Raw genomic sequence first — 24,954 nt, forward strand, 5'->3', positions numbered from 1 at the left:
ACAACATGGCGGTGTCTACTTGAGTAAGGATATTTCTGATAGGCTTTTGAAAACAAACTTCAGTCTTGTAGAAAAGCCTGGAGCCTGTCCATAATTCAAGCAAAATAATACTTGCCACTTAACATCTTCTAAGCATAGCAGTAATCGAATGCTTTAAAATGGTAGATTGGGAGGCTGGCTGTTCCATTTCCAGCATCTGGTGATGGTCTCGGCTGAAGCAATTTTTCGTTAGTGGTGGATGCTTCAGAAGTGGAAAAGATGTTGGTCTCTTGTGAGTGTAGGAGGTGAAGCCTCAGATATTCCTCCCTCACTTCTTGACATCCCAGTAGTCCTGATCATGATGATGGTGAGAGCCATGAAAGTGCTCCATTTTAGAAAGAAAGCAAACCAGATAGCAGTTGGGTAGGAGTGAGGGAGCTTTTCATTGGCACATGTTATTCCAAAACTATAAACTAACGAAAGAGCATATTGAAAAATTGCCATACTTGTTTAAGTGTGCAAAGTATTGCACATTGGAAGGAATAATTTTTAATTACGCGTACATCTGATTCGGTTCTAAATCAATTGTAACAACTGAGGAAAAGCTGGGCATCCTTATGGACAGCTCAGTGAAGACCTCTGCTTAGTGTGCAGCAATGGTCAAAAAAGAAAACCAGTGTTAGGATGTCTAGTATTATTCTCCATGCATTCCTTAAACATTATCCTATTCTATAAACCAAGAATGTGGCCATCCGTGGAATACTGTGCTCATATGAGTCCATAGAATTCACTGCCAGAAGCTTAAGTATTGTATGGCTAGCAAGAACATCTAGCTTTACTAAAGATTTAAAGGGAAAACTTTAGGTATACCCTCTGACTACAGGACATAAGTTGACCTCTGACTACAGGACATAAGCTGACCTCTGACTACTGAGGGTTAGAAAGAAACTTTTCATGGGACAGGTTGTTTAATAACTGCCTATTACATTATTATGTATTTGTATAATATATAGCACCTAGGAGCCCCAGTCATGGACCAAGACCCCATTGTGTTTGGTGCTGTACAGATACAGAACAAAGACAGCCCCTACCCCAAAGAGCTTATAGTCTAACTATAGAACAAAAGACAACAGATGGATACAGACAGGGGAGTACAATGAGCCAATACAGGTATGGTAGGCAGTGGTCTCATCACACCAGCAACCTAACCATTGCCAAGATTTTGTTGGGGTGCTTGTACCTCCTTTCAGCATCTTGAAGTGGCTGCTGTCAGACTGGATACTTGACTAGATGGCTCACTGATTTGGTCCAGTATGGCAGTTTTTGCATTTATTAAAATATAAATCAGAATTGAAAAGTGCAAAACAGCATCTGAAACAGATGTATTTGGTTCTATATGAATTCTTAATACACAAATGACCAAAGCAGTTTTAGAATGTCATATATATTAGGGCTGTGGATTAATCGCAGTTAACTCACGCTATTAATTAAAACAATGAATTGCATTTTTAAACCATAAATACCAATTGACATTTATTAAATATTTTTGGATGTTTTTCTACATTTTAAAATATATTGATTTCAGTTACAACACAGAATACAAAGTGTACAGTTTTCAGAGTAGCAGCCGTGTTAGTCTGTATTCGCAAAAAGAAAAGGAGTACTTGTGGCACCTTAGAGACTAACAAATTTATTAGAGCATAAGCTTTCGTGAGCTACAGCTCACTTCAGCGGATGCAGTGAGCTGTAGCTCACGAAAGGTTATGCTCTAATAAATGTTAGTCTCTAAGGTGCCACAAGTACTCCTTTTCTTTTTGCAAAGTGTACAGTGCTCACTTTATTTATTTTTGATTAAATATTTACACTGTAAAAAAACAAGAAATAGTATTTTTCAATTCACATAGTATAAGTACTGTAGTGCGATCTCTTTAGCATTAAAGTTAAACTTACAAATGTAGAATTATGTATAAAAAACTGCATTAAAAAATAAAATGTCAAACTTTAGAGCCTACAAGTCTACTCAGTCCTACTTCTTTTCAGCTAGTTGCTCAGACAAACAAGTTTGTTTACATTTATGGGAGATAATGCTGCCCGCTTCTTATTTACCGTGTCACCTGAAAGCGAGAACAGGTGTTCGCAAGGCACTTGTGTAGCAGGCATCGCAAGGTATTTATGTGCCAGATATGCTAAACATCTGTATGTCCCTTCATGCTTCAGCCACCATTCCAGAGGACATGCTTTCATGCTGATGACTCTCATTAAAAAAAAATTAGTTAAATTTGTGACTGAATTGCTTGGGGAGAGTTGTGTGTCCTGCTCTGTTTTACCCGCATTCTGCCATATATTTCACGTTATAACAGTCTCTGACCCAGCACATGTTGTTCCTTATAAGAAATCTTTCAATGCAGATTTGACAAAATGCAAAGAAGGTACCAATGCAAAATTTCTAAAGATAGCTACAGTACTTGACCCAAAGTTCAGGAATCTGAAATGCCTTCCAAAATCTGAGCGGGACAAGGTGTGGAGCATGCTTTCCGAATTCTTAAAAGAGCAACACTTGGATGCAAAAACTATAGAACCCAAACCACCAAAAAAGAAAATCAGTCTTCTGCTGGTGGCACCTCATTCAGATGATTAAAATGAACATGGGTCGATCTGCACTGCTTTGGATAGTTTTCAAGCAGAACCCATCAGCATGGAAGCGTGTCCTCTGGAATGGTGGCTGAAGCATGAAGGGACATACAGATGTTTAGCATATCTGGCACATAAATACCTTGCGATGCCTGCTACACAAGTGCCTTGCGAACACCTGTTCTCGCTTTCAGGTGACACGGTAAATAAGAAGCGGGCAGCATTATCTCCCATAAATGTAAACAAACTTGTTTGTCTGAGCAATTAGCTGAACAAGAAGTAGGACTGAGTAGACTTGTAGGCTCTAAAGTTTGACGTTTTGTTTTTTTTTGTACATCTATATTTGTAAGTTTAACTTTCATGATAAAGAAATTGCACTACAGTACTATATGAATTGAAAAATATTTCTTTTGTATTTTACAGTGCTAATATTTATAATCAAAAATATAGTGAGCACTGTACACTTTGTATTCTGTCATAACTGAAATAAATATATTTGAAAATGTAGAAAACACCCAAAAATATTTAAATAAATGGTATTCTGTTATTGGTTAACAATGTGATTAATCGCGATTAATTTTTTTAATCGCTTGACAGCCCTTTAAAACATATATAATTCTATGTAGTCAGACCTTGTACTTGTAAATTCAAGCCCACATTGAAGTTTTACTGACAAATCATGAACGTCTCCAAAATTTGGTTAAGTGCTGTTAAATAACCTCGGCAGCACAAATTCAGCTTCTGTAATGAGCTTGCAGTTCCTTTCAGTTTCATCGTAAGTTCCTCATTCAAATAGATGCTTCTCTATAGCAGGCATTGTTTGATTTCCAAGCAGAGCCTTTTAGAGGCGCTGTACTCTCTGGTGGATTTTGTACACATAGACTTTGTTTATATACAGTGGATAGAAATACAGATATTACTCTAGTTTAATGGGATGCTGTACTTGAAATCTGGTCTCTAGCTTTCTTAAAGTTGCATGTACTTTACTTGTCCTTGACCCCTTGTATATCTTTGTGATTTTTACAGTCAAAATGTCCTTTTAAAAAACAAAAACAAAACTCTGCTCTGTAAGACCATGCAAACAAAAGGAAAATTGACTGACAGTGCAGGGATAAAAAATAAGTGACCACATGCAAAAGCTGTAAAATTCACTAAGTCGTCAAACTTTTTAGGGATGGAAGGGGGAGAGGAAATATATTTATTCTTTCAGTGTTAGTAATCTTAAACAGAAATATGATTATCCCAATGAATGCCCTCTTTTTAAGCATAGGATGAAAAGATTTTTACTGCAGCAAACTAGGGTCCCAGTCTAGTAAGCCTCTTCACAGAACTCCCACTGAGTTTTAAATAGAGACATCTAAGGCAGAGGTTCTCAATTTTTTGGTAGCCCATGATTTACAGATGTTTATAAATGCCCAGCCCGCTCCCTACTATGACACTGTGGATCACATCCCTTCCCATCTACAACGGCATAATATCCCTGAGACATCTTCAGTGATCATGTCTATGGAAAAGTAATATTGGGGAAGTGTATTATATTTTTAATAATCAGTAGCTGGAAACAGGGTCAGCCGGTACTATGTGACCAGCCAGTTTTTCAGCACAGCACCAGTGGTCCATGGACCACAGTTTGGAAACATCACCACAAAGGGGCTTTTCAGATCACTTCAATAAACATGTGTTGGATTTTGGGAGGGTTGGTTAAACCCCTCTGGTAAGTGTCAAAACAAATCCAGTAGTAAAATAGCCTGGCTCAGGCATTGTTCTCTTTATGCTGCATGTTCTTGGCTGGATGCAGTCCTCTCCACTACAGCTTCCCCACATAACTTTTGTGCTTTTTGCAAAATTACTTCTTAATACTCTTGCATATTCTGTGAATCCAATTTTTCAATAGCGGAATGTGGGAATGAACTGCCAGGGTCTAGGAAATCTTAACTCATACCTGTACAGTTCTGTAAATGGCTGCCAGCACTGCTGAGTGATGTAAGATTATGAAATTGTCTGAGACAAATGGTGGCAGTGCATTGGTCATAAGTTCTGTTGCTTTTATAGCCTTTCCTGGGAGAAGAGATTTGTCATAGTATTGGAAAACGCAGTGCATAACTCCCCCCCCCCCCCTTTGAAAATAACCTTAATCTACAATTTAGAGCTACTAAAATTGGCTGCACCGACCTAGGCTGTGGGTCTGAAATGGAGCCTGAAACTGAGGATTTTCAGTTTCATTATTTCCTTTCTCTGGGAAGTACTCTGAAATGTGCATGCTTTTCTTCACACACAGGGCTTGGGCAGGGTGGAAGTCTAACTGAGAACTGGTAGCACAGTTTGGCAAAACTGGCTTTATTGGCACGAACGCTCACTCTAACTTCTGTTTAATTTTATGTGGCACTTATATAGCACCTGTCTTCATAGATCTTGAAGCGCTTTGCAAAGCTGAATTATCCCCATTTTAGTGATGAGGAATGCACACAGGAGGGGGTGTAAATTGTAAAGTGCTCTAAAGTGTAGACCCTGCTGACATTCGCTAAAAGATTCTTCATGCATGTTAACATATAGTGCTGTGTCAAACATGACTACATCAATGTGCATTAGGTGCCTTTTAGAGCATATCGGCAGGGCCTATACAGGATAGTTAGAGTGCAACACTTTAAGTGCTCTACAGTTTACACTCCTCTGTGTGTTGCCACACTGTGTAGACAGGGCCTGAGTTGCTTAGATATAATGTCTTGCTCTTGTTTTCATGCAGTTGAAAATAGAATCCAGCTCTCATGACTCGGTCCCCTTATTCTATTGGCTGCTACTGTTGTATTGCCAGAATATTTTTAACTAATGGCACAATTTAACTATTTTACAACACCAAACAATTTAAAAAAAAAAAGTTGCTTTTTCAAAGGAAGAGGGGAGCTTGTCTAGAAGCTGCAGCATATTGAGTCTCAGAAATTGAAGATCAGACCCTGAACTTTGTCATGTCAATTTTAAGTCCAGTCAGGCCTTTGAGGAACTGTCTTGTAGTCTTTAGTGACATAGGATTTAGAACCGGTGCTCAGCCTTCAGATAGAGGACTGCTGCTGTTCTGGGGCAAAGAGCGTTGGCAGAAGGAGACAGGGAAGAATCCTAGAGACATCTCCCCACCCCCAAAAGGTTTATAGTGACTTCAAGTGGCAAAGCAAATCTAATGTTTCACATTATTTGTGTAGAGTAGTGCCTATAGGTCCCAACCAAGATCATGGCCCCATTTAAGTGCTGTACATACACATAAGAGGAGATGATCCTTGTCTCAGAACTTCCAATCAAAATAGACTAGAACAAAGGGTGAAAGAGAGGACGTATTATCCCTGTCTTGCAGATGGGGAACTGAGATCAAGAGTGTGGCAGAATCGGAACCCAAACCCAATCTTCTTTTCCCTCATTTCAATGATGCCTTAAAGATGCAAATGTTTCATTTGTAGTAATGAGCACTTCAAAGGAATTGTAACAAAGCTTAACGAGTAAAAGAACAGCAGACCTCCCCTCTGGTTGAAGTTCTTTAAGGCTTCATTAGAGAGAAAACTAGTGACAGACTTGAGGAGGGAGAAGTATTTGAGGAAAAATACACTTTAACCACCCCATCCCCCAAACACTCCTGACCCTCTTCAATAAGAGTGTACTTCTCAAAATCCTAAAGTATAGTTTGCAAACTTCTATTCCTCAGCTTCTGCATGTGATGTATTGCTGTGGTTTTATTCTTGAGGAATATTTTCTTCCATAAAATTGTGTATTCCCACCATGCACATTTAATTTGGTGGGAGGCACTGCACTGTTTTATAGGGTGGAAAATAATCTGCATTTGTGTTGGGTATCTGTTAGGCAGAATTCAGTTATCAACCAGCAGGTGCCATTAACAGGAAATTGGGCTGATTTTATTCAGTCTTTTTCCTTATTTGCAGTAAAATGACTGCACTTACAGTTAAATTCTACTCAGTAGATGTGAAGGGGGGGAACACATGTGGCCTATCGGTGTTCAACCCCTTCCTTGCCATTAAGAGGAAGATGGTGCCCTCTGCGTAGAATATACCATCAGTTTGTGGTATTTCAGTGCATGCATTCTGTCCCAGACTTGCCTCTTTATTAGTCTGACTTACAGAGCAAAATGGGCATGTTTGAGAGAGAATGAAACTTCAGATTGTTGGAACTATGGGCTAATCATCTTCTCATGGGGGGGGGCATGGAGTTTCTCAGCATTTCATGTTCTTGGGTAGGGGACAGGGAGAGTGCATGTACGTGGAAGATGCAGGCAAGTCTTGTGCTTAAGCCATATAGGACTAGGAGGCAAGAAATCTGGGGTCGTCTACTCTATTACAGACTTTATGTAGGTGCCTTAACCTTTGTGCCCACCATAGCCTCATTTTATTTAATGAGGAAATCTACTTTACGTGCATGTTGAAAGGGTTAATTTGTTTGTAATGCGCTCAAAATCTTTGGATGGGAGGCTCTCCAGATGTGCAGTACATTGTTTTCATGACTTAAATGAGCTCTTCTGCTTGTCAGCAAAACAGTATCTCCCCAACCAGTACTTTCTTCCACGTGCAATGTCTTGTTACAAAATGGAAGCTATGCTTAATTATCAGTGTAAAATTTAGGACAGGTGGAAGGCTTTATTGGGATACAGCTCTGTTTCTTAATCTGGTGGTGGTGATTTTAATAGTCCTATCCAGTTTAAGAGAGATGCTGAAATGGATTGTGTTAGAGAAAATGCTAAAAGGAAATGTGAAACATCCCTGGCAATAATGGGACTGCTCTTTCTGCGACCTTGTTGGAATAATGTGAAATTGTGATCCATGACTAGGGCCCCTAGTGCTGTGGTAAAACAAATAATGTGTCTCTTGTCCTATTATTGTTGCAAGATTATTTTTAAAGCAGCTTGGGAACAGGATGGTATGTTTCCAAATTTATTGAATAAGCTTGTATCTTATTTGCTCAGCCCTTCTGGGTGGTGGTAGTATCTTTATCAATAAGAGCAAATATTCCCCATTACATCACCCAACTTTTCTACTGCAGTATTGATAACAATTAAATTAGGACATCTTATATTCAGTGTGAGCATATGCAAAGGCAAATCTAAAGGGGTCAATAACACAGCAGTTGCCTTACCTCTGAGCTGAACAGCATAATAAAATATATATATTCTGTCAATATCTTGTCCAGGACCATTATCAAGATATTGACACACAACAGAAATAAGGTATTGACTCTACCTATTTTATTTATCTAAAGAGTATGTTTGGTCACAGATTTTATGCATTTTTCTATTAGAGAGACATGGTGGGTGAGGTAATATCTCTTCTTGGACCAGCTTCTGCTGGTGAAAGACAAGCTTTTAAGCTTACACAGAGCTTGTCTTCTGTTCTGGGAAAGGTACTCAGTGTCTCAGTTAAATACAAAGAGGAACATGTTACAAAAGATCATTTAAGGGGAGGTGGGCAGTTAACACCCCCACAGTCAGGACAAAGGAGGGTTAGCAGGTCACACAGATTGTTGTAATGAGCCATAAATCCAAGGTCTTTGAATCCATGGCGTGTAGTGTCTAGCAAAGTTATGAATTTAAGCTCCCAGGCTAGTCTTCTGAAGGTGTTGTGCAGGTTTCCTTTTGAGAATGAGGTCTGAGAGATCATATACGAAGTGATCATTCTGTGAAAAGTGTTTGCCTGCTGATTATATGGTGGTCTTGTCTTGTCTGTTTTTCCTCCCCTCCCTCCCCGAGTTCATTTGAGAGCGTAGTGATTGTTTAATTTCACCCAGGTATTTGCTGTTGGGGCATTTAGTGCACTGGCAGAGGTATACCACATGTTATAGGCATGTGAAGGACCTATGGATCTTGAAATGTATGTTGTGGGAGTATTGGTCATCGTAAGGGTGGAAATATGTCTGCAACTTTTGCATCTGTTATGACAGGGTGTTGCTTCAAACAACCCTCCAACCCCACAGTGCTCATCAGAAGCAAGGTCTTCACAGTCCAAGACATACCAACTCAAAGCAGCGTCAGACCCTGCCGTAACAGATGCAAAATCTGCACTTCTCTCTGCTCCAGTGATGACGAATACCCTTCACAACCAACGTAATCAAAATGGTCTTCTAGTTAGGAGTAAATGGCCCATTTCTTAGTGTGTTTGACACAGGTGAAGTTTTGTAGGACACTTTGCAGGATGTTTTTCCTACTTTGCAGTGGGACCCTGTTAGGGATGTAAAATATTAATTGGTTAGCATTAGTCTAAATGGTTAACCCCAGGCCGACCAGGCCAGCAACCCAAGGAACCCCACGCAGGCTGGCCAGATGCTGGCTGGCTGGAGCAACTCCCAAGCCCCTCTTCCTTTAATCGGGAAACCGTTTAAACAGTATAATTTTAATCTGTTAAATAACTTTTTAAACAATATTTACATCCCTAGACCCTGTCAGAACCTCCCCCCAACATAGCTACACCCTCTCGCGGAGGTGGAGTTAAGCCAAAGTGGGAGAGCTCTCTCCCATTGGCTTAGTGTCTTCACCAGATGTACTATAGCGGCGCAGCTGCACCGATGTAAATTTTTAGTGTAGACCTGCCTTGAGCACCTTTCCTGGCCCTTAAGACCCCTGTGTAAGCTCAAAGCTAGTCTCTTTTCACCAACAGAAGCTAGTCCAATAAGATTACCTCACCCACCTTATCTCTCTAATATCCTGGGACCAACATGGCTGCAGCACTGCAAAACAATACTCTTATTATATTTGAAAAATGTGAGATGCATCAGTTTTCTTATTTTCATCAGCTGAGTGACAACTTATTTCAGATCAAAGAATGTGAAAGTTATCGCTAAAAAGTTTGGAACAAAATATTTATCATCACAGTAAGATAATCAAAATGGTCTTCTAGTTGTTAGGAGCAAATGGCCCACTTCTTAGTATGTTTCCTACAGGTGAAGTCCTGTAGGAAGCTTTGCAGAATGTTTTCCTACTTTGCAGTGGGCCCCTGTCTGTAATTGCACCATATTTTTACAGTAACTTCTGGAGGAAAAATTAATCTGGGAGGGGGCATGAAACGAATAGCAAAAACATTGTCTGGTTGCGGAAGGTTAGTTGAGGAGGTGAGGGGTAATCCTAGATGAGCCACCAGCTGACAATGTAAGTGTGGCTGAAATGTGTGTATTCAGTAGAAATGTGATAAAAGGATACAATGTGGGTGCCACAAGGTTACTTAACAGACCTATTCCTTTAACAGGTATCCGTTTAAGTGGGCTCCATGGAGCACAGATAAGAGATACAGAGAGAAGTATGTGCAAGTGATCTCTAATGCTTCTGATTAAACTAAATCTCAAAATCTGCTTTGCCTTTTTGATTTTTTTAAATTTAATATGTACCAAAATCTGCTTGATCTTTACATTGGGTTTAATTTGGGAAGCGGGGGAGGTAAGTTACAGGGATTTGGGCTGGCAGGATTTTCTCCCATGACTCTCAGCATGGGGAGATCCAGATCAATTTTGTATCCTGTGTTCAGTTGGACACTGGATTGTAGACTGTGTTGATCAAGAAATCCCCTCCTGTTTCTTACCACATAATGCATTCATTTCAGCCATTGAACCTAAATTACCGTTTTGCTTTTTTCTTTTTTTGATGAAATGGTAAGAACTCTTTCTGTAGGGATGAAGTTAGTTTATCCGTACTAATGCTTTGATTTTTTTTTTTTTTCCCCTTTTTCCTCTCTCTGCCACAGTAGGTAACCAGTTAGGGGCCCTGGTACATCAAAGGTAAGCAGTGGGTTATGTTTTATTATTTATTGATCAATTCTAATTGTTTATTGATCCACCATCTGTACTAGAGTGCTAGGAAGTCAGAGGTTGAGAATGTGGAAAACTATAGGCTCTGTTTTTCTCCAGACTGCAGTTTTTGCCTATCCTTTCCGAGACACTGCACACTTGGAAAAAAGAACTCACATTTTTGTAAGGTTTCAGAGTAGCAGCCATGTTAGTCTGTATTCGCAAAATGAAAAGGAGTACTTGTGGCACCTTAGAGACTAACAAATTTATCTGAGCATAAGCTTTCGTGAGCTACAGCTCACTTCATCGGATGTATTTGGTGGAAAATGCAGAGGGGAGATCTGCATTTTCCACCAAATGCATCCGATGAAGTGAGCTGTAGCTCACGAAAGCTTATGCTCAAATAAATTTGTTAGTCTCTAAGGTGCCACAAGTCCTCCTTTTCATTTTTGTAAGGAAGGCTTGGATTTGGCTTAATCTACCTTTGTAGGACTGGGCATAAGAAAATGACGACATGCTTTTTTGGCAGTGGAAGAGGAATCAGAAGTGTTAAGCTGGCAATTGAGGTTTCTCATTTTGTTGGTAAAATATGACCCCTCGGATGACTCCTTACCAGGCATGGCATAGTTTGGCTCTAAAGGATGCTGTGTCTTACGTCTTGGATAGCAGCCATGTTAGTCTGTATCCGCAAAAACAAAAGGAGTACTTGTGGCATCTTAGAGACTAACACATTTATTTGAGCATAAGCTTTTATGTCTTAAGTCATGCTTGGTTTTTAGAATCTTGTATTTCTGTAAAGAGTGGTGGTGATTTCACTTCAGAAGTTGCCTCTTGCTCAAAGCCCTTAAATTCCAGGTTGGTGGCAGCACACTATCATCATAACAAATCCCCCTGTTTAAGGGCTCAGCAGAAAGGGCAAGGAATGGATATGGATACTTTCAACCTCCCAGTACTTAGAAGTGATACTATTGCACCCAGGTTGAAGTGTGATGTTAGAACAGTTGGTAGACCCTTGCTGTGCCTGTTCCCTTTCCAAACAGAGGACCTCATTCTTTAAGCTGTCAATTAGCACTCTTTCACCACCACTAATTCACTCGGGGACCCTTTTATAATACAGGATTGAACCATGGCATCACGCTGCTGTCTGATAGTAAGGGTGACCCATATTCTAACTCTAGTATGAGTGGGACAATATAATGCTGCGGTAGGTAATCGTATTATGGATTAGGTCCTCAGTCATAAGTACTTATCTATGGCGCAGCTGGGGAAAAGTTTAGAAATTCATATTTTTATTCTTCCCATGGCTGTTATAATGCAAACTGTGTCATAAGATCTCGCAAGAGGCCTCATTAGAAACCTATGTTGAGCTTCCTCCAAAGATATTTAATTGCTTTCAGGGGTGTCAAACAAATTGGATATTGTGCATCTTCCAATGTATGAAGAGTTGGAAAGTGTCTGTCAAGCTTCACTTGAATCAAGTGCTAATAAAAATGGCAAATGCCGTATTCATTGGGCTGTGTTTAAGAGGAGTATCGTGGAAAACAAGCGAGGTAATTATTCTGCTCTACTCGACACTGATTAGGCCTTAGATGGAAAACTTTAGATTTTGGCATCACATTTTAAGATAGGCAAATTGGAGTGTCCAGAGAGCAATAAAAATGATAAAACGTTTTGTGAAAATTTAAGACCTATGAGGAAGAGTTGAGAACTGCTTCTGTTAATTCCAGAGACTCTAGTCAAGGGGAGGTATAATTGTCTACAAATACATGAAGGGATATTAGAGGTCAGGGACCAGTTAGTCTAATGCAATAAGGACAGACCAAGAAGTAATGGTCTTAAGCTGCATCATGGAAAATTGAGGTTCCATTTTAGAAAAAGATTTACAAGAACAGACAAAGGAGGTATGGAATCTGCTTAAGTGGAGCTAATCAAGGTGTACATTTAAAATCTATCCAAGTTTAGGAATTACTAACCCAGTTCTTCCACAAAGAAAGGGGGTAAAATAAATGACCCTCTAGGGATCACTTCCAACCCAAATGGTTTTGATTATGGCTGAAGTGTTTACTTTTCTGTACAAAACTTTGTACTCTGTGGCTGACTTTTTTGTGGGAGGACAAAGGTGGTCTACTAAACTGTTCTTTGCAGTGACTATTTGAATCTCCATTTTTAGGACAGTAATAACAGAAGAATTCAAAGTGCCTGATAAAATGGTTGGATTTAGTAAGTATCCTGGATGTTTTAGTTCTAAATTCAGTTTCTAAATGTACATTCTGTTCAGGAACGGTGCTTATTGTGGTGGGTGAGGAATAAGACTCATAACTTCAATCAATGCCACTGTGAATTTACTGGCTGTGAAAAAACTTGCCTATTAATAACATCCCCCAGTAAGGGCAAATTAAACAGGGTCAGCCACAATGCCCTGCACTTAAAAACCCAGATATAAACTACCTGTTTGCTGGTAAGGGTTTTATAGTGATGAATTTGGAATAGGGTTTTTTGGAGTTTGGGGAGGCCGAGGAGACACATCTGAAGATGTACTGTTCTGGCAACTCTGGCTGTAAGATTCCCCAGACCAAATTACGTAATGGTTTACCACAAATGAGTCCATTTGCCTGTCACCAGAACCAGTTACTGCCTTTAAGTACGCTATTGTCAGTGGGGATTGGGGAAGAGGGAGGAGAGAAATAGCGTTTAAACACTTAAAATGAAAGTTGAATTTTTACAAATCCCTAGTACACTCAGTGCAGAAAGAAATAACTGGGGTGCACTTTCCTGCACTGGTGGATTTCTCTCTCCTTTTTCTTTCTGATTGTTTCTTCTTCTCTCCTTCACCTCACTCTCTTGCACCCTTGACGATGTTCTCACACACTTCACCCTGATTCCTGTGTTCCTCCAGCTGTTCACTGTTTCCCCTTTCAAGGGAATCCTACTGCTGTCATGACTAGTCATGCCACAGCATGTTCCATAACCTTCGGATTCCAGCATGTCATCTCTTCTGGTAAAGGAGCATCACCCCAAATGCTCTGCTTAGTGTGTGAAAAGGGAAATAACAATCCATGTTTACTGCCATTACACATAGACAGATGGACCAGGATGTCTAACCTGAAGCTGAAATTGAAGACACTCTTCCTGGCTCAGTTCTTTATTCATTTGTCAGTTTCTTATAAAGGAGCAGCACTCTTTCTGCCCTCCCACCCCAATCTCTTTTAGGGGGCCAGGTGCTGGCCATTCCAAAGGTAGTTCTGTAGTTCCGTGAGGAGAAGGTCTGGGCAAAAAAGTTGCTTCATGCCACATACTAAAGAGGGTAATAAAGATTCAAGCTCAGACAGGAACTAACAGAAGCAAGTTCCACAGTTGAGGGCCCTCTGCTGAGAGAATGTTGACCCAATCATGCCTGTTAGACTTGGCTGACTTGCAGCTGTGCTCCGTATTACTCTTTGGGAAGAGTATGACTGGCCGTGCATGTTCTCTCCCTACTATACAGTGTGAAACAGTCATCTTTCAGTGATACGGAGGATCTAAGGGAGGCCAGTTTTCACTTTCAGCTTGAGGTCTGATATGACACTTCAATATAAAACCCAGGTGTATTCAAGCGTAGATCAAACCAGTGACATGCTCTTGAAGGAGGGGCAGTGAATTCTTTATTTAAAAAAAAAAAAAAAGCAACAACCCAAATACCTGTGCTTTGGCTGCAAAATTATGAGGACAGCCATGTTTTCTTATCCGACCTGAGATTCAGGTTGTCCTAGGACAATAACCTTAAAACGCCTTTCCTGTCCTGGCTCCATTTAGTGACTTATTTTTACCTACCATGTATTCCCACTTCAGTGTAAGACTTGTATGTACAAGGAAATACAATTACTAGAATTCAGCAAAAATGTAAGGATTCTACCCTAACATTGGTTTTCTGTGTACCAGAGTATAGGGAGGCCTGTTTTACAGTTTTGGAATACAGTCTCCCCTTTACTGCCAGTTGCAGTGGAGTAAAGGGAGCAGATACTCTGCTCTTGGCTAGGACAACAGTAAATTGACACTGGTTGGACTTGTTTCAGTAATCGGCAGGGGCGGTGAACAGATCTCACGGATCCAGGCGGAGTCTGGCTGCAAAATTCAGATTGCTCCAGGTAAGAGCTTCTGTGTGTAGTGGACAAGTAGCAGGGCATGGCATTGAAATATGGCATGTCCAATAGATGTGGAGACCTGGCTGTGCATCACATTCATGTGTGTTATCGCATGATGCACAAGGGAGTTCTGTTCTGGGACTGACCTCCATACTAACACAGAAAACAGACCTGTTAGCTACTTCTGGGAGCAAAATGAGGGGACCACCTCTAATCAAGAAGCAGATGCAACTTAAGTGTTAAAGGATGGTCCATGTTGTTCCCTATAGAGATGGGAAATGCTCCTGTTCAGGGCTGTCTTCCAGTGGCAGTTCTTTGGAGAAATCGGATGTGGATTGTATTTAATTGCATAATCTTGTCAGTTTTTGGAAACTGACATTTCAAGAGTTTGGGAGTTGCTCCTGATCGGATCCATCTCAAACTAAAAAGGAGACAGTACCAATCTGGTGTGGTATGCTGCATATTCTTGCTTTATGCTATTTTTTGTGAAGATAGTCTGTTTCCCCGAAGGGAAAACAGAAGTGTGTTACTACATGGGGAGGAATATAGTTACTGCAAAATATTATCTTCTGGGTTCTTAATCTTAATTGGCAGGGGGAGATTTAAAAATAAAGGAAACATCCATTTTGTCTTTGAAATATGTTGATCCTGGATATCTCTGAATTCTCATTAACATGTTTTATGTGCAAAGGGAACATTTTAGTGCTGCCCTTTGGTCACTGAAGCAGCTGTCCAGTTTTTTTTAATCCAATTGAATTGCATGTAACGACTTGTTTACTAGGAGTGTGACACTTTAAAAGAAAGCAAACATGGAATATATAGTTGTACTAAGTGTAGGAAAACACCATAATTATATCAGTCTAAGATGCCACAGGCGCAAGACTGAATACTCAAGCAGGAGTGAGTGTGCAGGGTGATTGAAGGATAAATAAGATACTTGGCAACTATTTGCTTTATTTCCAGATACATAATTATAATGAATTGCAGCCAAGAGTTCAAATCGGGTATAGAACCTGATTGCTTCACGCAAGTACTGTGTGTACTTTGAGGCTGCACTTTGTTCTTGAGACTGGCTGTCTCTAACCACCCTCTTATAACGTGCAATCCGTAATGGATCATGTAGATTTTACTGCCTCTTTTAAACATGAAAGAGCTACTTGTGTAGGCTATGTCTAGGCTGCTTGTATCTGCCTACTTGGCTGACTTCTGTTGGCCATTCAAGAGTTGTGAAATATCCAGTCCCTGTTGTCATGTTCTTGTTCCCTTCAGACAGCGGCGGGATGCCCGAGAGGCCCTGTGTGCTCACTGGAACACCAGAGAGCATTGAGTGAGTCTTGTTTTGTTCTTTTTCTCTCTTTCCTTTCCCTCTTCCTTACCACTCTTTGTTCGTTCTCTCAGAGCTGCTATTTGGTTGGCCTATAGAAGTTTTAGGGTCACCAGACTCTAGAACCACTTGGTCTAACACTGAGATGTTTACTCATCAAAGGCTTTTCCAGTTAGTCTGCTGAACCCGCTGCAGAAGTCCCGCAGAATTTCACTTCACAGAGTTGCTCTTAGGGCACTTAGGATGCAGTTGACTAACTGCAAGTTTCCAGGATACTAAATTAAGCCATTAAAGATCACTCTTCTCCCCTCCACCTTCCCACTGCTACTGAGAGAGCCATCCTTCCAGATGAAGAGGGGCTGCACAAGGCTCCCTGAGCCTGTCAGTTGCATTCCTGAATAAACGGGAGGTGTTGCTCCAGAGCAGCATGAGATCCACCTGGTTGCCTCCTCCAAATTGCTGCCAGCCAGAAGCGAAGGACTGAACTGAATATTTGAACTCTGGTCCCTGCATGGTAGACACACATTTGGCAATCCAGCAGGGGTTTCTATTCTTTAGGCCTATAGAAAATTTAGGGACAGTGTTTCCTCCCTCCCCCTTCCTAGGAGCTGAGTTTGAGACTCTCACAAACCAGTTGAGGACCTCCTGCTGGGACTGGATCCAGGATCCTCAGGCTTACAGGAACACACTTAACATATGGAGCTGCTCTTTCTCTCCCCAGCCTTTGGGTAGGTGGGTTTTTTAAAATCCATCTGGAAATCTTTTGAGTTGCATTTTGATTAATAAAAATACATCGGCACAAAGACTGTCTCTCTCAAGAGAAGACTTTCACTATTCTGTTCCTATGAGATCTAAGATGCTTAAGACCCCTCACTCTACCATAATTCTGCAAGCATTGAACCAGAATAAGTGTAATTGGCAAGCACACATTATAGGGCAAACAATATGGTTTTGCTGATATTGAGGCATTTTTTTTCCTCTAGCGAAGGATATTTCAGAACAAGAGCAAAATACTAAAAAGCTGTAATGCCTGATGAGACACTTGGGGAAAATGGGTAAGAGCAGATCTTCTTAACACCTAAAAGTTCTGAAATACGCAGCAGACACGCTCATATCCAAGGCTGTCGCAAGTGATCCCACTTCTTTAGACTTGTGAAGCTGAATGAGGAAGAAGGCTCAATAACAGGAATATTCCTAACAGTTGGGTGGTGGTTTTTAAAAAAATGAATGATTATCTTAAGTATTCATAAAGCCCTTAAATTTTGAATAAATTTTTTTAATGGACAGAGTAAGGAAGACAATTAAAACAGAGGGCAGTTGATGCTCTGTGTTTCAATATGCCCTCTGTTTGTTTTAATCTTTCTTACTTTTTCCATAAAAAAAAATAACTTAAGGGCTTTATGAATACTTTAGATTAGTTTTGTGATTTTTGGTTTTTTGTTTTTAAAACAACCAAGAACCCAACTGTTAGTTTCAAATCTGAAATCTACTCCTGGAAATTCCAGCTCCTGCCTCGCTTCCTGATTGAGGCCCAAGGTTGGGGTGATGCTCTGCTGTTGGATGCAGGCCATCAGACCTTCACCCCGTGAGTTGACACTCCAGGGGGAATGTGTCCTAAGGGGACAATTCCCTCTGCACTGTGAGCTGCAGAGTCCTGATGTGTGTGGGATGGTTGGCTGCTAAGTGGAGGAGAGAGGAAGAACACCACCCAAGTGCAAATGCATGGCTGCTGGCCTGGCTCCATCCTCTTCAGTGAGGAGAAAGGGGCAGGTAGGTGACGGCAATTAACATGAAGATGGAAAGCCACTGCCAGTCAGCTCAGCCATTATAAAGCTGCCAGGGAGCAGTCTCCTGGCCTTATCCACCGGCTTTCACAAGCAGTACTTAGTCTCTTGCCCTAGCTCAGAGGTTCTCAAACTGGGGATTGGGACCCCTTGTGGGGTCGCAGGGTTATTACATGAGGGGTTGCGAACTGTCAGCCTCCACCCTAAACCCTGCTTTGCATCCAGCATTTATAATGGTGTTAAATATATTAAGTGTTTTTAATTTATAAGGGGGGGTCGCACACAGAGGCTTGCTATGTGACGGGGTCACCAGTACAAAAGTTTGAGAACCCCTGCCCTAGCTGCTACGAGGCCCCTTCCCCATTTTCTATACAGCCTTAGCAGCCCTAGCTAGGATGGGAGGCTGCAAGCAAACCCTGCCAGTGTTGCTGCGGGAGAGCAGGCCGAGAAGAAGGGATTCACCTGTGACTCTGTCAGATCAGAGGTAGTGGTGTAACCTGCTGTGTTACTGTGTCAGAGCAGTGCTCCTTGCCTGCCTCAGTCAGGAAGTGAGGTTGTGGATGCGATTTACAAAGATTGATATTAACAATAAAATTGGGAGTTTAGGCATTACAGGTTCTTCTTGACTCCACTTAAAATGTGGAACACCCAAGCTGTGGTGAAGCCAATGCTTTAAAAATGTGTAAGCATCAAAGGTGTCAAGATGCACTGCTTCCTCCCTTTTCCACTTTTTAGAAATCGAAGTGCTGATAAGTGTTGTGAAGGGGAATTGGTGTTCCAAAGCATAAAAGCCATTGTGCTAACCATGATTTTTCTACTCATCTCTTCACTTCTCTCCTCTCCCCAAACGTTTCTCATTCCAGTGGTTCTTAATTTCTTGGGCAGATGAAACATTGTCTAATGGTGGTTTTCCTTGCTTCTTTTCAAAGACAAGCGAAGAGGCTGCTGGGGCAGATAGTGGATCGCTGTCGGAATGGACCTGGCTTTCACAACGATGTTGATGGCAACAGTACGATCCAGGAGATTCTGATCCCGGCATCCAAAGTGGGTCTAGTCATTGGCAAAGGAGGCGAAACAATAAAACAGTTGCAGGTGTGCAAGATGTTTTTACTTCAAGGAACTTTCCCCCAGCAAAGTTCCTCTAGATTAGGGGTTCACAAACTGTAGTGCATGTGCCACTGGTAGTATGTGAGCTTGGTGTTCCATCCATTCACTTCACAACAACTTAAGAAGGTGGTATGTGACCTGATAGAGATCAAGGCAGAGTGCTTTAAAATAAAGAGCCTCTAGTGCCTGCTGTAGGAGGTTAACATGTTTGCCTTTCACCTTTGGCGATTTGGGTTCTAATCCAGCCCTGAGTTACAAAAGGAATGAGCTTGTCCTAGTGGATATTTGTCTGCATCATAAGAGAAGCAGCTGGGGCAAGATGTATGCACTGTTTAGGAGGGGCCCTCATCTGGCATAGCAAAGGGTGTCCCAGGTGAGGATTCAGGTGCCCTGGTGAAGGTGCTTAATGCCTGCTTTGTTGTTCCCCAGGATACACTTCATCAAATTCATCACTTCTTCTGTGGGTGAAGTTGGTATTTAATCTCCTCTTCTCTCCCTCCACCCCTCTCCACAGAAAACATCTCTGTGCAAATCAGTGTTCCTGGGTGTATTTTTTTTTCTGTTTATATTTTACAAATCTTTAAAGGCTATAAAGGTCTTAGTAGTACATTTATGCCAAGATAATAATTGTGATTTTCTGTTGAGAGCTTTAATTTTGGCTGTATCACCCAAAGGTGTCTGATACGCTGTGTAATCGTGTGTTTAGAGAGGTTCTTATTTCACTGTTACACCTGGCTAGAAAGACAGAAGTTGGATTCTCTGTTTGCAGTTGTCTCTGCACTAAAATGTGGTGTGAGAAACGTACCTCCTTGCAGTCCTGTGCTTAGGCTGTAGAACAATGGGGTCTTCATAAAATAGTATTATAGATTGCTTTAAAAATAGCATGCTGGAAGGCTGCTCATCTGATCCATATAAATGTTTAGTGACCAAAGTTTGGATACCTACTGTTCCCTCTTGTTTAGGGACCATGCTTATTAAAGTGTTGTGTGGCTTTTGCAGGAGCGAACAGGCGTGAAAATGGTTATGATCCAAGATGGCCCATTGCCAACGGGAGCAGATAAACCTCTCCGTATTACTGGAGATGCTTTTAAAGTACAGGTATGGAGTAAAAACACTTCATGTGATTCTGCATAATTGCACTAAGAGAACCTTTAGACGGTGGAATTGTTGGTGGTGCTTGTGAGCATAGAGTGGAGTTAAATAAAGCTGTGGATGCTTTGTTAGAAAAAGATGACCACTGTTCATTCTAAATATCTGCTGATGAAGGTAGGTGCTGACACCCATGCTACAGGTAAGGCTCTAGTGTAATGAGAACGTTTAATACTTCAGACAGCCAGGTAGCACTTGTAATCTGAAAGCAGAACAACTCCTGGCACCAAAGGTTAAGCGTATTCGATATTTATATTGCAATTGTATCCAGGGGCTCTATTGTGTTAGGTCTACTTACATCTACTTAAAATGTATAATCGTGACTTCAGAGCTTTAATCCCATGATCCCATCAGAGGTGGTTGGATGCTTCATAGTGGATGTTTAGAACTACTAGTTATAGCAATTTGTGCTTATCAAGTGCCTCTGTGAAATTGACACATTTTACTAGAGGCTGGCTTGCTAATCTAAATTTAGACAACTCTCAAGACATTAAAAGGCTGGTACAGCAGTTTGTTGCACCAGATAGCACCCAACAGCTAAAGTTAGATTTTCAGTTCCTGCCCAAGAATAGAAACAATGAGTGAGATCTTTCAGAAGCATTAGGCACCCAACTCTTTTTTTTTTATTTTTCTTTGGGAGCTGAGTGTCTGGTTGCCTTTTAGAAACCCTTACAATGATAGGGTTTTTCAGGTCTTTCCTGAAGAACACCACCAATATCCTTTCTTCCACTCCTAGATGTATCTAGCTAGTAATACAGCTTTCAATTTTAAGAATGATTCACAGACTACTTAAACATAACATTACAAAAGTGTAGATCTGTAAGACAAGTTTAAAAGCACTCTTACATTTTCAACCAAACTGTATTTTGCTTGTCACTTATACTCTGCCCTCTCTGTCTGCCTTGCTGGTTGTGCTTCAGCATATTTTCCATATTCTTCCTGAGCAGTAAATCCCATGCAAATCAGAATTAAGGGATCTTAGACTGTAAACCCTTCAGGGCAGGGATTGTACATTTGCACAGCACCTAACAAACTCTATAGATCCTTGAGCATCTAACAAACTCTGGATGCTACAATAGTTGCACTTGGCAGATAATTCTGAGAATGGCAGACTTGTATTAAATCATGCCAATAACTTTATTTCTTTCCATGTCAACCTTTTTTGTGATAGCTACTTCAGAAAAAGGTTGAGGGGACAACCTCCCCTATAGCCTATTAACACAATCACCAAATATCGGCAGTGCTGCTTTAGGTAACACCTGGAGCCTAAAGTTTGATATGTAGCTTTAATAAGTAACTTCTATAAATGGTGGCTACTATAGGTTTGTTAGCAATGTACACTTTCACTAGCTGGGCTATATAGTAGCTTGTGAAGGGCCTTCAGAAACAAACACAAGATTATTCACTCGTGTAGGAATACCTTCATTGATTACCAGGGTTGTTTTCCGATGCTTACTTTTCACCGTGTTTGGTAGTTAGTATTTTTTCTTTCTTTTTCCTGTCTCCTCCCCCCCATCTTCTAGTGGGCTTGCAGCTTAATGTGCCATCATGGCTTCTGCCATAGCATGTGTGAGTTTGAGTTCTGTTCAGCAGCAAGGGTCTTTAATTTCCTTAAATCCCAATTAAGATTATATTTTAGAAACAAATGTCCATGTTTTTTTAAGACATTTTAAACAATTGCACATGGGGATCGTCTTCCTAAAAAGCTATCAAATTGTTAATGAGGAAGGGAGAATGCAATACAAAACAGAACTCCATTAAAATGGTGAAAGAAATCCCAAGTGAAGGAATTTCAGTCTGCTTAATATAGGAAGCAATTCTGCTTGATGCTGCCTAATCGTTGTGGCTCTGAGCACCAATATGGGAAGTGGGATAGACATGAGTTAAAAGGTAACCATAATTTTTTCCCCACAGCAAGCAAGGGAAATGGTACTGGAGATCATCCGAGAGAAAGATCAGGTAGATTTCCGAGGCGTACGAAGCGATTTCAGCTCTAGAATGGGAGGAGGCAGTATAGAGGTATGTTCTTTTCACAAGTGCTGTGGTTACTTCCTTAGGGTGAGAGATGGAGACCATTTAACTTCAAACATTGCCAGTGAGATTTATTTCCTTCACAATACTCTGCCTTTAAATATATCGCACCCATCCACCAGAAGAGGCTCACCAGCTTTCCAGAGAGGGCATTTGTTTGGACTTACGGGTGGCACTTCCATCTCTTCCAAAATTGTTTTTTGGAAGTGCCATTCTTGTAATGCAGAAGGCTAATTTTGATAGGGGAAGGGATTTATGGCCAGTGGAAATATTAAGGATTGAAAATTGCCCATACACTTGTGCTTAAGAGGGATAAGACCTGGAGCTGCTTCATTTGACCTGACATGGTACGTAAGCGGGATGAATATACCTCTCGTAAAACAAGTATAATATATTCCAGTTCTGAGTTTTCACACTGCTTTGCTTTTCCCATCAGGTCTCTGTGCCCAGGTTTGCTGTTGGAATCGTAATAGGAAGGAATGGAGAAATGATCAAAAAGATTCAGAATGATGCTGGCGTTAGGATTCAATTTAAACCAGGTTTGTGTGAGAACAAAGGTCTGTTGTTTTCTGATCGTTCTGCAAAGCAGGGACTTCCCAGTTTTATTGCTTAGTGCTAATCTACAGCAGCTAGTTTTCTGTCTGCTTGTAGTTACTTAGGCTATGTCTACACTGCAGTTTGATTGGTAAAACTTTTGTCAGTTGGGGGGTGTGAATAAAACATGCCCCAACTGACACAAGTTTTACCAACAAAAGGCGCCGGTATGGACAGCACTTTTTGTGTGTGGTTTTATTTTGCTGGCAGGAGAGCTCTCTTGCGGGCAAAGAGTGACTACCAAAGCTGTGCCACTGTATGGTATGCAGTGTAGGTATAGCTTTAGTGTCCCTTTCTAACGCCGATTTAGAATGACATACCACCTCCTTGGTTCCTCATGCAGTTTCTACAGGGGTTTTCTGCTTGTTGCCTGAGACTGGAAAGAAATTGTATACACCTCATTTTTCAAAACATTAGACACTATGGCAGCAATGTCTTGGTCTTGTAGCTAATTGATCCAAAGAATTGGATTATGAAAAATCCTTGTTTCAAGTACTCCAGGATATTCCTGGCCTTTAGGGATCAGGACCTGACGAATTCAAATAATTTCCTCTAGGTCACTTGGCTACCTTTGCTATATTCTTAATAGGATAATCTCTTTCAAGGTTTATCATGTTGCATGTGAAAGTGTTACCTTTCCACTATTAGACCCTTCTCAGATGATCAACATGGGTTTGAAGGTGGGTTGGGGGAAGGGCTGAAGGTGTGGAGAAGATGGCAGGTCTGACGCAACAGATCTACCTATGGGAAAACATTGGCTATGGCCATAAGGGAGGGAAGCTTCATTTGGTGGGTGGGCCTTTTTCCCTTTTTAATTAAGTCTTTGTCACCTCTCCCTCCACAGATGATGGGATTAGTCCTGAAAGAGTCGCGCAGGTCATGGGGCTTCCTGATCGTTGTCAGCACGCAGCTCATATCATCAATGAGCTTATTCTCACAGCACAGGTGGGTTCTGTAGACTCCCATGAGGCAAACACTTATATTAATAGAGAATGGGAAAGGTAGTTATGGGAAGTACATAGTAAACATGGTGGTATGACTATAGGCCACTGTCTAAGAAGGAATAAAGGGTATTGAGTAGGCAGCTATGTTCTCTTTTCAGCAGGTCATTTGTGCTGCTACCCATTAGAGTACTGTAGTGTCACTTTCAGAGTGTTTTGCTATCCTTGATGCCACTTAACCATGTGGTGGTTCAACTATGAACGGTCTCTCAAGCACATCCATTTAGTTCTCGAATAGCTTAATATTGTCAGATGCTGAACTGTAAATTTTTTGTATAAGAAGAAAATGGTGAATAATATACTGCTTATTTACTTAGCTAATTAACGTTTTGCTCATGATTTGCATCATGCTGCATTAGGATGGTAACTGGAATTTAAATAAAAATAAACATCATTGTAACATTTATATTTGTTAAACAAAATAACCTTCAATATTTTGGATACATATGCTTCTCTTATCAAAACATGTTTCACATTTACACCTAAATGATCAGCAATCTTTCTGCGGTTTGTCCAAGGCTATGGAAATAGGCTTCTGTATATTCAGCGAATCTTCTACATTTCTCTTTAGTCCGAGTGCTTTGGCTGTGATAGTTCCATCTATTTTGTCACTATTTGCTTCACAAATTATTATTAGAATAGGCCAGTTCTTACTAAATAGATCAAAACAATCAACCACTGAATTCCATCATTTCATCACGGGAGAGACTTTGTTTGGATCCTCCTGTTCTCATCCGTGAAACTGAAGCAAGGTGGTGGTTGAAATTGCAAAAATATTTCCATAAGATTTTTCTTTATTCCTGGAGTTGTACTTAAGTCTTCAAATGAGCGCTGCATCCGAACAGGTACTGCGCCCATATGTTACAAGTTTCAGGTTCCCTTCATTATCCTTTAGATTTCTTCTCATTTTGCCTATATTTGCAGCATTGTCTGTGACAATGCTAGGCATTTGACACTTGAATTTTTGTTCAGTGTGTTGTAGCTTGCTGCAACTTTTAAGTATTCAGCTGCATGGCATTTCCTGGTGTATCAATAGTTTCTGTAGGATAGAAACCCCATCTTCTTTTGTCTCGCAAGCGCATATTACTGGATCATTGTGTACATTGCTCCACCCTTCAAGACTTGGATTAACAAATGTTTCATCAATTTTTTTTTTTTTTTTTTTTTTTGCAAACTCTTCAATTTACTTCTTGTATACTGTATCCAGCAATGTCTCCTCTGCTGGGTGTAGTGTAGCCTCGTCGTAATGATATGAACCAAGTCAATGAAATGTTAGTTCTGAACAAGTGGAAAGGGAGAATTTGTTGCATAAATGAACCAAGACATTTTTTCATCTGTGGAATCAGGGCCTGATTATGAACTCAGCTGTAGTTTTACGGGATGGTGAAGAAAGACTGTAAATGAGAGATTTCCTTCTGCGGCTGTTTGTACCACCTGTTTAAAAGATATAAAACTGGGTTTAGAATAAATTT

At 40.7% G+C, this 24,954-nt stretch overlaps 1 protein-coding gene across 27 annotated transcripts in view; it reads left to right on the top strand.

Moving 5' to 3' along the window:
• Positions 1–24,954, top strand: part of FUBP3 (far upstream element binding protein 3) — a 58,129-nt gene that overhangs the window by 13,346 nt on the left and 19,829 nt on the right. For 10 of the 27 annotated variants that reach the window (XM_043498569.1, XM_043498566.1, XM_043498576.1 and 7 more), the window contains exons 3-11: positions 10,329–10,362; positions 12,542–12,591; positions 14,424–14,495; positions 15,762–15,819; positions 18,530–18,692; positions 19,707–19,805; positions 21,771–21,875; positions 22,324–22,426; positions 23,326–23,426. In XM_043498569.1, coding sequence (XP_043354504.1) covers positions 10,329–10,362; positions 12,542–12,591; positions 14,424–14,495; positions 15,762–15,819; positions 18,530–18,692; positions 19,707–19,805; positions 21,771–21,875; positions 22,324–22,426; positions 23,326–23,426 — 785 coding nt within the window. Of the gene's footprint in view, positions 1–9,836; positions 9,888–10,328; positions 10,560–10,827; positions 12,592–14,423; positions 14,496–15,761; positions 15,820–18,529; positions 18,693–19,706; positions 19,806–21,770; positions 21,876–22,323; positions 22,427–23,325; positions 23,427–24,954 lie in introns of those variants that run through there. The other 17 variants (XM_038374453.2, XM_038374463.2, XM_038374460.2 and 14 more) reach the window with 4 other exon arrangements.

Source organism: Dermochelys coriacea, chromosome 16 (genome assembly GCF_009764565.3).
Source record: "Dermochelys coriacea isolate rDerCor1 chromosome 16, rDerCor1.pri.v4, whole genome shotgun sequence".
Taxonomy (NCBI): Eukaryota; Metazoa; Chordata; order Testudines; family Dermochelyidae; genus Dermochelys; species Dermochelys coriacea.